Source organism: Watersipora subatra, chromosome 8 (assembly GCF_963576615.1).
Source record: "Watersipora subatra chromosome 8, tzWatSuba1.1, whole genome shotgun sequence".
Classification (NCBI taxonomy): Eukaryota; Metazoa; Bryozoa; class Gymnolaemata; order Cheilostomatida; family Watersiporidae; genus Watersipora; species Watersipora subatra.
The window spans coordinates 37,681,879-37,696,025 of record NC_088715.1 but is presented as its reverse complement, the minus strand read 5'-3'; the positions used below and the strand labels follow the sequence as shown (position 1 = coordinate 37,696,025).

The following is a 14,147-nucleotide window of genomic DNA, read 5'->3' as shown; positions in this document are numbered from 1 at the left end:
AGGAGCTTGGAGCTCCCCCGTGGTGTTGGTCTGGAAGAAGGATGGGAAGTGGCACTTCTGCATCGACTACCGGCGTCTAAATGCCGTCACCGAGCAGGATCCCTACCCTCTACCCAGGATCAATGACAGCCTGGACGCCCTGTCTGGCAGCCGCTATTTCAGCAAGCTCGACCTAGTGAATGGGTACTGGCAGGTACCTCTGGATGCAGAGGCGCAGGAGAAGTCGGCCTTCTCGACATGGTCCGGATTATGGAAATGGAAGGTGTTGCCTTTCGGACTGACATCCGCCCCGCGACCTTCCAAAGACTCATGGAATGTGTGCTACACGGCCTCCACTAGAGAACGCTGCCACTGTATCTGGATGATACTATAGTCATCGCCCCAGACTTTGATATGTATCTGCTCCGGCTGGAGGAGGTTTTCCAGAGACTCCAAAAGGCCGGACTAAAATTAAAGCCGTCCAAGTGCAAACTATTGCAACCCCAGGTTCGCTACCTGGGCCACATAGTAAGCCAGGACGCAGTCTCTACAGACCCCGACAAGGTGAAGGTAGTCACGGAATGGCCGAGCCCGCGTGGAGTGAAAGAACTCCAAGGATTCCTCGGGACGGTTGGCTACTATCGACAATATATGCCGGAGTTTGCCACTATAGCACATCCCTTGCACGGACTGACTGCAAAAGGAGAGCCCTAGAGATGGATGAAAGGGAAACAGATCGCCTTCAACGCAATGAAGGATAGTATCAGCACTGCCCCGATCTTGGGCTACCCGGATCCCGGGAGGCAGTACATCCTGGACACAGACGCCAGCGTGTGTGGAGTGGGGGCTGTGCTGTCCCAAGTACAAGAGGGCTGCGAGAGAGTCATTGCTTACTACAGCAAGACCCTCCCCCCTCGGAACGCAATTACTGCATCCCTCGACAGGAGCTGCTTGTGGTGGTAAAGGCAGTGAAGCACTTTCGGCCGTATTTGTATGGCCAGGAGTTCCTCCTATGGACAGAACATGCATCACTCCGGTGACTATGCAGGAGAAGGGAACCCTCGAACCAGGTAGCTCAGTGGCTAGAGATCTTGGCTGAGTTCCGCTACGTCCTGGCGCAGGAACTCAGCCAAGATCTCTAGTCACGGACTCGCCACGAGAACGCAGATAGGTTGAGCAGGCAAACCTGCGAGGACTGCCGGCAATGCGCGAACATTGAGCAGAGAGACGAGGGCCCCTCACGGAAAGAGTTGGCAAGGGAACAAGGGCCCTTAGCCACGTGGGTACTGACCAGTTGCCTAGGTGGGACTCCTGCTCTCGACAGGCCAGGATTGACCCTGGGCAAGGTCGCATACCCCGGAGGGCCGGCCGGCAACTCGCACGGGACTCTCGCCCCAACAGTGGCGGGATTGAACCTGGATGCCGGAAGTTCCTCCGAGGGGCTACCGGCCACACCAGAGATAACAGAACCAAAGAGCAAGCTGGTAAGGACACAGGCCACCGGACAAGGACCCCGTAGCCATCATGTATCGTGCCATCGCCAAAGGGTAGAGATGCCAACGGAACACCTAGAAGTCAGAAGCAGAAAGCTGGATATTCTGCATCACATACCACATATCACATTCTGCGACACTACCTGATGCCACGGCCCCGGTGGTCGCAAACGCAGTAGATGAGTGGGTCTTCTGCTACCTGGGGTTACCTGAGCAGATCTACACGGACCAGGGGGCGCAGTTTGAAAGACAACTGATGGCTGAACTGTGCCAACTCTGGAATTGAAAAAACCCATACGACTTCTTATCACCCACAGGCCAACGGAATCGTTGAACGGAACAATCGGGGACTCTTTGAGGGCACTACTTTTGACTCGGAGACAGGATAAGTGGGACCTGCTGTTTCCCCAGCTGATGAGGGCATACCGACGCACCCCCCTCCCCTCCGCAGCCAGAGAGACAGCTGACATGTTGATGTTGGGACGGGAGCTGAGGTTGCCGGACCAGCTGGAAAGCCACCCAACAAGTTCTTTCCTTTCCATGAGCATGGCATGCCCTCAAGGTGCAGCGGAGGCTGCAAACAATGCATGAGGCGCTACGACCAAGTCAGATGGAAGTGAGACAGGAGGACCGGGAGAAGCCACGGCTGTACACCCCAGGCGACTGGGTATGGCTCACAAATAAATGCCGGAGACGGGGAGAAATCCCAAGCTGCAGGCAAAGATCGTGGGACCATACCAGGTCCTGAAGGCCTAGGGGAACCACACATATCTGGTGGAACGACAGGGCCAGTCTTCCATTCAGAGCGAAGGAAGGCTGAAACCTTATTATGTCTGCCCAGAAAGGTTGGGGCAAGCTCCGGCCACCTTGAAGCCAAGGAGGGGTCCTAACATGAAAGGAGCTTGACACAGCAGGCCGGAGAGGAGGCAGGAGGAGGTCAGAATAGACCCTGTACCTATAATGCCACCACCTAGCTGAAAAAAGTTGCTACTAGAAGCTGCAGAAAAACGAGGGCAGGGGATAACTCCGGGAGAAAATCCGGCCGGACCGGAGGAAGAAGAAAGCCAAAGACGCCCTCCGAGCTCTGAAGAGATCAATCCGGCCACACGGGAAAAAGTTCCAAGAGAACTTGAAGCAAACCCAGTGGAGACCAAAGGGACCACCACACCAGATCCCATCAACCCCGCAATCCAATCAACTCTGGTCCGGCACAATCCGAGGCCAGCCCGGACAACTAGGAAGCCAGAACGGTACAGAGATGGTGTATGTCATTCTATGGAACTGCTGGAAAACAGTCTGGAGGTCGCGCAGGAAAGTTGCCAAATGGTTCTCACGGACGCAACCAAGGCTTTCCTTTTAAAGCATTCAATTTCTCTGGATGAAATCAGAGCGCTGGAAAAGATGGACAGCGAAGGCAACACATCACTACAGGACTTACTGACTTGGTCACAAATAGCTTGGAAGAAGCTGGAGAAGGAATGGAGAGGCCAACACCAGCAAATGTGGTAGCCTACAAGGGAGACAACACGGAGCGGGATATGACACGGCAACCGGACTCTGCCGTCTTAGAAATTACCAAAGGAGGAGCAGAGGCGTTGTTAGATGCAACCCTAACAGAGGGAATAATGGAAGATCTGCTCAACGAGGCCATGCCAGAAAAGGTGGAAGAGGAGTGCCGGGTGGCTGCTGTGCGCACTAAGAGGAAACGAGTCAGCCTCTCCTCACCGGAGTTGTCCTCTTTTCCACCGGCTGTTACCGTTAGATAAAGCACGCCCGTGAGAGAACCGGAGCCAGAGAAAACCAGGCCGCAGAACATGATGATATTAAGGACTATCAAATACTTGTCTCACCGGACAGTCTTACGGCAAGGACACTTGGATGGCCGAGAGCGCCAGCTACTGCTAGATGTGGAGCGCCTCCGCTACGGAGCCCACCGGCATGAGGCCCTGGCCCAAGTGGTGCTCCCTAAGGACATAAATTGGAGACCTCAGTCACCAATGGGGGGACTGTGTGGCGGATGGCGTCCACTTACATTTAGCCAAAGCCAAGCCAGAGCCGTGCCAAGTCAAGACCGAGCCGGGCCGTTCCGGGTCCAACCAAGTAAAACGGAGGCGAAGCTTACTAGCTATATAAGCTTCAACAATTGTGTAGAAGGGCAGAGCTGTTATGGGCCTGTTCATTGCCTGTTACTTGATCATTCTTGTACAACTTATGAACTAAACAGGAATATATGTATAAACTCATGCACCGAGTCTTGTACTAGTGGAGGTAAAGTGAAGGTCGCACAAAACCTGTACACTATATATGGTGTATGTATAGGGGGTATGTATAGGGGGTATGTATAGAGGGTATGTATAGGAGGTATGCATAGGAAGTATGTATATAAGATATGTATAAGAGGTATGTATAAGAGGTATGTATAGGGTATGTATATGGTGTATGTATAGGAGGTATGTATAGGAGTTATGTATATGAGGTATGTATATGAGGTATGTATAGGAGGTATGTATAGGAGGTATGTATAGGAGGTATGTATAGGAGGTATGTATGAGAGGTATGTATAGGAAGAATGTAGAGGAAGAATGTAGAGGAGGTATGTATAAGAGGTATGTATAAGAGGTATGTATAGGAGGTATGTATAGGAGTATGTATATGGTGTATGTGTAGGAGGTATGTTAGGAGGTATGTATAGGAGGTATGTATAGGAGGTATGTATAGGAGGTATGTATAGGAGGTATGTACAGGAGGTATATATAGGAGGTATGTATAGGAGGTATTTATAGGAGTGTATGCATGAGGTATATATAGAAAGTATGTATAGGGGTATGTGTAAGAGGTATGTATAGGGGTATGTATATGGTGTATGTATGGGAGGTATGTATGGGAGGTATGTATAGGAGGTATGTATAGGAGGTATGTATAGGAGGTATGTATAAGAGGTATGTATAGGAGGTATGTATAAGAGGTATGTATAGGGGGTATGTATAGAGGTATGTATAGGAGGTATGAGTAGAAGGTATGTATAGGAGGTATGTATAGGAGGTATGTATAGGAGGTATGTATAGGGGTATGTATAAGAGGTATGTATAGGAGGTATGTATAAGAGGTATGTGTAGGAGGTATGTATAGGAGGTATGTATAAGAGGTATGTATAGGAGGTATGTATAAGAGGTATGTATAGGGGGTATGTATAAGAGGTATGTATAGGAGGTATGTATAGGAGGTATGTATAGGAGGTATGTATAGGAGGTATGTATAGGAGGTATGTATAAGAGGTATGTATAGGAGGTATGTATAAGAGGTATGCATAGGGGGTATGTATAAGAGGTATGTATAAGAGGTATGTGTAGAAGGTATGTATAGGAGGTATGTATAGGAGGTATGTATAGGAGGTATGTATAGGAGGTATGTATAGGGGTATGTATAAGAGGTATGTATAGGAGGTATGTATAGGAGGTATGTGTAGGAGGTATGTATAGGAGGTATGTATGAGAGGTATGTATAAGAGGTATGTATAGGAGTGTATGTATAAGAGGTATACATAGAAAGTATGTATAGGGGTATGTATAAGAGGTATGTATAGGGGTATGTATATGATGTATGTATAGGAGGTATGTATGGGAGGTATGTATAAGAGGTATGTATAAGAGGTATGTATAGGACGTATGTATAAGAGGTATGTATAGTAGGTATGTATAGGAAGTATATATAGGAGGTATGTATAGGAAGTATGTATAAGAGGTATGTATAGGAGGTATGTATAGGAGGTATGTATAAGATGTGTACAGGAGGTATGTATAAGAGGTATGTATAGGGGGTATGTATAAGAGGTATGTATAGGAGGTATGTATAGGAGGTATGTATAGGAGGTATGTATAGGAGGTATGTATAGGAGGTATGTATAAGAGGTATGTATAAGAGGTATGTATAAGAAGTATGTATAGGAGGTATATATAGGAGGTATGTATAGGAGATACATATAGGATGTATGTATAGTAAGTATGTATAGGAAGTATGTATAGAGGTATATATAGGAGGTATGTATAGGAGGTATGTATAGGAGGTATGTATAAGAGGTATGTATAAGAGGTATGTATAAGAAGTATGTATAGGAGGTATATATAGGAGGTATGTATAGGAGGTATGTATAGGAGGTATATATAGGGGTATATATAGGGGTATGTATAGGAGGTATGTATAGGAGGTATGTATAGGAGGTATGAATAGGAGGTATGTATAGGAGGTATATATAGGAGGTATGTATAGGAGATACATATAGGATGTATGTATAGTAAGTATGTATAGGAGGTATGTATAGGAGGTATGTATAGGAGGTATGTATAGGAGGTATGTATAGGAGGTATGTATGGGAGGTATGTATAGGAGGTATGTATAGGAGGTATGTATAGGAGATACATATAGGAGGTATGTATAGGGGTATATATAGGAAGTATGTATAGAGGTATATATAGGGTTATGTATAGGAGGTACAGCGTATGACATGCTGCATCAAGTGACAAGTTACTATTAGCTTGTTTACTGAGTATTCTCATAGACGGTTTTATAAACTTCATATTTGAGCATTTATTTCTGTTAAGAGATGAAAATCACATCCCCGTGGGTGGCTGATGTTACCAACATATAACTACTTGTTTACCAACTTTTAGTTTGAATGTAAATCTAAAAATTTTCGTTCTTGCTCAACGCTTAATTTTCAATTGTTAGCTCAAAAGAAACGCTCTGAGACACTGTTCGCAATTAACCTGCTCAGGATTTGATCAACCCTTAGATGGTCTATCATGGAGCATATCCAATGATAACTTTCAACAACTTATTGACAAAGGAGAAGTTATATATAGTTTTTTAACTATTGTACAAGAACTTTAAACTGTTGAATTTAAGGAGAGGTAAAGTACCCGTGCAGTTGAATCCATCTCCAGAAAACCCAGGCAAACATGAACAACTGAAAGAGCCATCAGAGTTGACACATTTAGCATTCTCATTACAGTTGTCTCTCCCTTCCACGCATTCATTGATATCTACAAGAACATGACAGCTTTGGATTAAACAGCTGTTATATCTCATATCAATCATCTACAGTTAGACCTAAAGGAAGGAATAAGATGATACATGTATAAGTTTTACACCACCATTGCACCCTTTGTAGTAAATATAATGGTAAAACATTCCAACGCTGACAACATCAACAAACTTCGGAGATGAGATAATCACCTCTCCAGATCAATTTCCAGATTTTAAACCATCCAATCTGCAACTACAGCATAAAGTCCACTGTCTGAAAGAATCTTAAGTAATCACAAAAACTTGTAATTAAAGTTCATATCAAAACCATAAATTAGCTCCCAAAGAGTGCAATATAAAATCCCAAGAGTCGATACCCACGAGAACAAGAGGGTGACTATATTGTAAGTCTGAATGAAATACTCGCCTATGTTTATACTTTACAGTCTAGAGGTGTAACTACTGTATTTGTTTTTATCTTCCAAAAACAAACATAAGGTCTTGGGAAACCCCATAACATTCTTTATGTTTAGGAATTCTCCTTTGCAGCTGCACCAACTATTTCTGAATCATAAAAAGTTAAACATTACATCAGATATTGATGACTCATAGAAAGTTAAACATTACATCAGCTATTGATGACTCATAGAAAGTTAAACATTACATCAGTTATTGATGACTCATAGAAAGTTAAACATTACATCAGTTATTGATGACTCATAGAAAGTTAAACATTACATCAGTTATTGATGACTCATAGAAAGTTAAACATTACATCAGTTATTGATGACTCATAGAAAGTTAAACATTACATCAGTTATTGATGACTCATAGAAAGTTAAACATTACATCAGCTATTGATGACTCATAGAAAGTTAAACATTACATCAGTTATTGATGACCCATAGAAAGTTAAACATTACATCAGCTATTGATGACTCATAGAAAGTTAACCATTACAACAGCTATTGATGACTCATAGAAAGTTAACCATTACATCAGCTATTGATGACTCATAGAAAGTTAACAATTACATCAGCTATTGATGACTCATAGAAATTTAAACATTACATTAGCTATTGATGACTCATAGAAAGTTAACCATTACATCAGCTATTGATGACTCATAGAAAGTTAAACATTACATCAACTATTGATGACTCATAGAAAGTTAAACATTACATTAGCTATTGATGACTCATAGAAAGTTAAACATTACATCAGTTATTGATGACTCATAGAAAGTTAAACATTACATCAGTTATTGATGACTCATAGAAAGTTAAACATTACATCAGTTATTGATGACTCATAGAAAGTTAAACATTACATCAGCTATTGATGACTCATAGAAATTTAAACATTACATTAGCTATTGATGACTCATAGAAAGTTAAACATTACATTAGCTATTGATGACTCATAGAAAGTTAACCATTACATCAGCTATTGATGACTCATAGAAATTTAAACATTACATTAGCTATTGATGACTCATAGAAAGTTAAACATTACATCAGTTATTGATGACTCATAGAAAGTTAAACATTACATCAGCTATTGATGACTCATTGAAAGTTAAACATTACATCAACTATTGATGACTCATAGAAAGTTAAACATTACATCAGTTATTGATGACTCATAGAAAGTTAAACAGCACATCAGCTATTGATGACTCATAGAAATTTAAACATTACATTAGCTATTGATGACTCATAGAAATTTAAACATTACATTAGCTATTGATGACTCATAGAAAGTTAAACATTACATCAGCTATTGATGACTCATAGAAAGTTAAACATTACATCAACTATTGATGACTCATAGAAAGTTAAACATTACATCAGTTATTGATGACTCATAGAAAGTTAAACAGCACATCAGCTATTGATGACTCATAGAAATTTAAACATTACATTAGCTATTGATGACTCATAGAAATTTAAACATTACATTAGCTATTGATGACTCATAGAAAGTTAAACATTACATCAGTTATTGATGACTCATAGAAAGTTAAACATTACATCAGTTATTGATGACTCATAGAAAGTTAAACAGCACATCAGCTATTGATGACTCATAGAAATTTAAACATTACATTAGCTATTGATGACTCATAGAAAGTTAAACATTACATCAGTTATTGATGACTCATAGAAAGTTAAACATTACATCAGTTATTGATGGCTCATAGAAAGTTAAACATTACATTAGCTATTGATGACTCATAGAAAGTTAACCATTACATCAGCTATTGATGACTCGTAGAAAGTTAACCATTACATCAGCTATTGATGACTCATAGAAAGTTAAACATTACATTAGCTATTGATGACTCATAGAAATTTAAACATTACATTAGCTATTGATGACTCATAGAAAGTTAAACATTACATCAGTTATTGATGACTCATAGAAATTTAAACATTACATCAGTTATTGATGACTCATAGAAAGTTAAACATTACATTAGCTATTGATGACTCATAGAAAGTTAACCATTACATCAGCTATTGATGACTCGTAGAAAGTTAACCATTACATCAGCTATTGATGACTCGTAGAAAGTTCAACAATACATCAGATATTGATGACTCATAGAAAGTTAAACATTACATTAGCTATTGATGACTCGTAGAAAGTTAAACATTACATCAGTTATTGATGACTCATAGAAAGTTAAACATTACATCAACTATTGATGACTCATAGAAAGTTAAACAGCACATCAGCTATTGATGACTCATAGAAATTTAAACATTACATTAGCTATTGATGACTCATAGAAAGTTAAACATTACATCAGCTATTGATGGCTCATAGAAAGTTAAACATTACATTAGCTATTGATGACTCATAGAAAGTTAACCATTACATCAGCTATTGATGACTCGTAGAAAGTTAACCATTACATCAGCTATTGATGACTCATAGAAAGTTAACCATTACATCAGCTATTGATGACTCGTAGAAAGTTAACCATTACATCAGCTATTGATGACCCATAGAAAGTTAAACATTACATTAGCTATTGATGACTCATAGAAAGTTAACCATTACATCAGCTATTGATGACTCATAGAAAGTTAAACATTACATCAGCTATTGATGGCTCATAGAAAGTTAAACATTACATTAGCTATTGATGACTCATAGAAAGTTAACCATTACATCAGCTATTGATGACTCGTAGAAAGTTAACCATTACATCAGCTATTGATGACTCGTAGAAAGTTCAACAATACATCAGATATTGATGACTCATAGAAAGTTAAACATTACATCAGTTATTGATGACTCGTAGAAAGTTAAACATTACATCAGTTATTGATGACTCATAGAAAGTTAAACATTACATCAACTATTGATGACTCATAGAAAGTTAAACAGCACATCAGCTATTGATGACTCATAGAAATTTAAACATTACATTAGCTATTGATGACTCATAGAAAGTTAAACATTACATCAGCTATTGATGGCTCATAGAAAGTTAAACATTACATTAGCTATTGATGACTCATAGAAAGTTAACCATTACATCAGCTATTGATGACTCGTAGAAAGTTAAACATTACATCAGCTATTGATGACTCATAGAAAGTTAAACATTACATCAGTTATTGCTGACACATAGAAAGTTAAACGTTACATCAGCTTTTGATGACTCATAGAAAGTTAAACGTTACATTTTGGTTAAATCAATCGTCAAAATAAACAGATTATGGCAGTCGCTAATTACAGTGTCGTATAGTTTCACAGAGTCCCGTGACCGAAAACCGGAAACAAAAACGCTCGTTTCCAAACAAACCCGATCGGCATACTGATCTCTAATGGAATTTTTGTACTTTGCTCTCAATACTTTACTTTTTTGCAAAGACAGAGATCGTGAATTTAGACCTGTACAATACCATTTAAATAAGCAAAAGTTTTGCTTTCTAATCATATACAAGAAATGTGGTTTCCGACCATTTTAATCTGATTAATACCTGTCTAAACAAAAACAGGCGCCAAAATAATTTGCAAGGCGCATTCGATCTTTTGCTTTGTAGACGCGATTGCAGTTTGTCTATCAAAATGGTAAATTGCTGGGCAGTTAAGTGCACAAACCGATCTGAAGCTGGTTTGCAGTTTTTTCGGTTCCCACGAGACAGTTCATTAAAAAAAGTATGGGTTCAAAATGTCAGTAGGTTAGACACAAGCAGCAACCCAAGAGCCCCTAAACTTCTAGAGCCAGGCAACGCAACTGTAATCTGTGAGGTGAGTCTCTCTTTTCGTAATATTAAAAACAATAATAATTCAGATTTTTACTACTAGATTTTTTCTGGAACATTAATGACATTTAGCTAGTTGGTGTTTTAGGCTAGAGGGAAATTAAAAAAAGAAATGAGTTAAGTATCATTGATTTGGGTCAATTGTAGTTAAAAAGCTTTATCACCACCATCACTATGACCATGACATGGATCACATTAAAATATGTTTCAAGAAGAACATCAAGCAGCAGCCTTAGGCCTGCAATCATACTGCTTATCATGTACTTACTGGCCTGATTTTATGTGTGTACCGAAAATTATATGATATACATGTATTATGTATGATATATGTTTGATAAATATTTAACAGAAACATTTTGAAGAGCATTGGTTTACCCTGACTATAAGACTGAGAAGAGACGTTTGAAACCCGGAGCTATCCCTACTGTATTTGCTCACAAAAGACCACACCCTCAGACAGAGAGAGCCAAGAGGCACAAGGCCATAGAAGGCCAACACTAAAGCAGTAGCAGCCATACATCTCATGCAGTTGCTTTACCCACGACTAGCTGTCTTGATTTTCATGAGTCTGGCAGTGTTGGACAGTTTGGTGAGACTTGGTGGAATTTTAATCAAATTTCATGTTACATTTTAACCTGTTACAAAGATTTCCTCATATTTACTACAATTTATTGCCATGCTCTTTTTTTCACATGCAGCCAATTCAGCAAAGTGGCACATATTTTAAGTGTGTAACTGCTGTGTGTGTGTGTGTGGTAGATAGCGGTATATGGTATTGCTAATGTAGTATTGCACGTGATTCATCTGTTTCAGTAATAGATTTCTGCTACCATCACAATTAACACTAATGCGTATGTGTTGTGCCTTACTGCATCTTGAAATGCATGGTATGGCTAACATATCACCAAACAGCTAACATTTTTACTATTGTGTGTCTGGTTGAAGAAATACTAACAGAATGATGCTAACAAAATACTAACAGCTGTGACATTTTTGTCATTCAACCTTTCATCTACTTTAAACATCATCCTTAGACACGAGGAGAAGCACAGGACAGCGTGAAAGCTGAGTAATTGAATATTTTAAGTTGTTTTAAAGAAGCTTAATGTCTATTCCTCAATGTTCATTTTCCTTTCTAGGTTTACTCCGTGATACCGGTGATTCGGAGGTTGACCAACTCAAACGCAAGGTTATTGACCTTCAAAAAAGACTCAATCAGGTAATTATATACACTATATATACATACTGCCATTTTTCTGTAAAGAATAACATTTTTGTCCAATTGTTACAGTAGGTGGTGTTTTTGCACATTGAATCATTCATGTATTTCTGTAATATGTGTCTTAAAATACTTCCATTTGCTTGGGTTGTGTTCATAATTTTATTGTTAGGCACAGAAAGAGAAAAGGGCGGGTGAAGCCAAGCTTAGACAGCACGAGATAAAGATGCGCATGTTATTTAACCAGGACCAGCTATCGGCATTATCTCGACGAAGCACTCGCGGTCTTGCTTGGGAGCTGGAGATTATTAAAAAGTCTTTAAAGCTACGCTTTGCATGTGGAACAACGGGCTACACAGAATTGTTAACCATGGCATTTCCTCCTCCTTCCATACGAACTCTACAACAGCGTGCGCAACATATAAACTTTTCTCCCGGTGTGCTGCGCTCAGTGTTTGAATATTTGAGCCTAAAGGTATTTATATATATATAAATATATAAAATAAATATATAAAATAAATATATAAAATAAATATATAAAATAAATATATAAAATAAATATATAAAATATATATATATATATATATATATACATACATGAAGAAGCTTAATGGGACTTCTACATCCAAACTGACAAGCATGTCCTAGCAAACCAACCAGATATAGTGGTGGTAGACAAGGAGAACAAGAGGGCTACTATAATAGATATAGCAGTACCCAATGACTACAATATAGCCAGCAAAGAAAAAGTAGAGAAATAGCTCCCTCTTGGAGAAGAGATTGAAAAATGCTGGAATGTAAGAACAACTGTAATCCCAGTAGTCATTGGGGCACTGGGCGCAATAACACCGGCGCATAAAATGTGGCTTGCCCAAATACCAACAAAAATCAACTCAGGTGAGTTGCAGAAAAGTGCGCTATTGGGAACAGCTAAGATCTTGAGGCGAGTGCTCAAACTCCCAGGTCTCTGGTAGGAGACCCGAGTTATAGCAGAATTTACCACCCATACGGGGTATCCGGGGTGAAGAAACAATTTTTTTATGTTATGTTTTCTAGACAAGTCTTGATCCAGCAAAAAAGTCATAATTAAGTTGCAAAAGTTTTGTTTATTGTGAACATATGAAACTGTTGGAGTTCGCTCCTATCTCATGTTTGTTAAAATGTACCCAGTTGTCAGAGATCATTTTTGTAAAGTCCAAAGATGTATATATATTAAGATAATTTATACATTAGATCTTACAGTGATTATTGTATGCTACTTTAGGTTGCTTCTATGAGAGATGGTTGACAAGCTCTGTTGTCTCACCCTTGATGAGATGGAACTGAAGAAAGCTGTAGAGTATGACCCTAGCAGCAAGAAAGTATTGGGCCAGATAACACTGCCAGGCCATCAAGGGGAGGCAAATCATGGATTGGTCTTCATGCTGGGTGGTAAGAGCATGTCTTCTGATTGATAAAGAATAGTGGTTTAATTCGTAGATGTAATGGAGACAGCAGCTAGCTTTGTAACTACATATTGGGATCAAGCTCTTTTATTGAATAGATTTTTGGTTTTCCCTGTTGTCGGCATATTGTTGTCGGCCCTGTTGCTTATATACATGATTTTCATGGCTTTCTTAGAGTCCAAGAGTTGTTCATGAACTAAACAGTGATAGGCAATACATCATTTATTTGTATTTAGCTTGATTCAATTTATCCTTCAATTTCATTATTATCACAAATTCAGACTATACCCATTTATCCTTTCACATTTACATATGAGTGATTTTTGCAGGCATAGCCAAAAGATGGAAGCAGGTGGTCGGGTATCATTTTACTGGTCGCTCAATGTCAGCTTTGAGCTTAAAGATCACCATAATAGATATCATTGCCAAGGCGAAGCACTCGGGCTGAATGTCATAGCAATCACCTCAGACATGGGTCCTGGTAACCGGAGTATGTGGAGACAGTTTGGAGTCACCAGCAAAATTAACACTCTAGTTACATCCGCGGTAATTGAAGGCAGTGCTACTGAGTTCATAGCTGATGTGCCGCATGTCATCAAAAACCTTGTTAACGCTTTTCTCAATCACAAGACAATAACTCTCTCTGCTACTACAGTCAACAAACATCATCTGCCTGCTAATACAGTGGAGATAGGTCACGTCGAGG

General features: G+C 39.7%; 1 protein-coding gene across 1 annotated transcript in view; it reads right to left on the bottom strand.

The window, feature by feature from the left end:
• Positions 1-14,147, bottom strand: part of LOC137402517 (fibrillin-2-like) — a 40,173-nt gene that overhangs the window by 13,880 nt on the left and 12,146 nt on the right. The window contains exon 10 of the mRNA XM_068089018.1: positions 6,389-6,511. Coding sequence (XP_067945119.1) covers positions 6,389-6,511 — 123 coding nt within the window. The remainder of the gene's footprint in view (positions 1-6,388; positions 6,512-14,147) is intronic.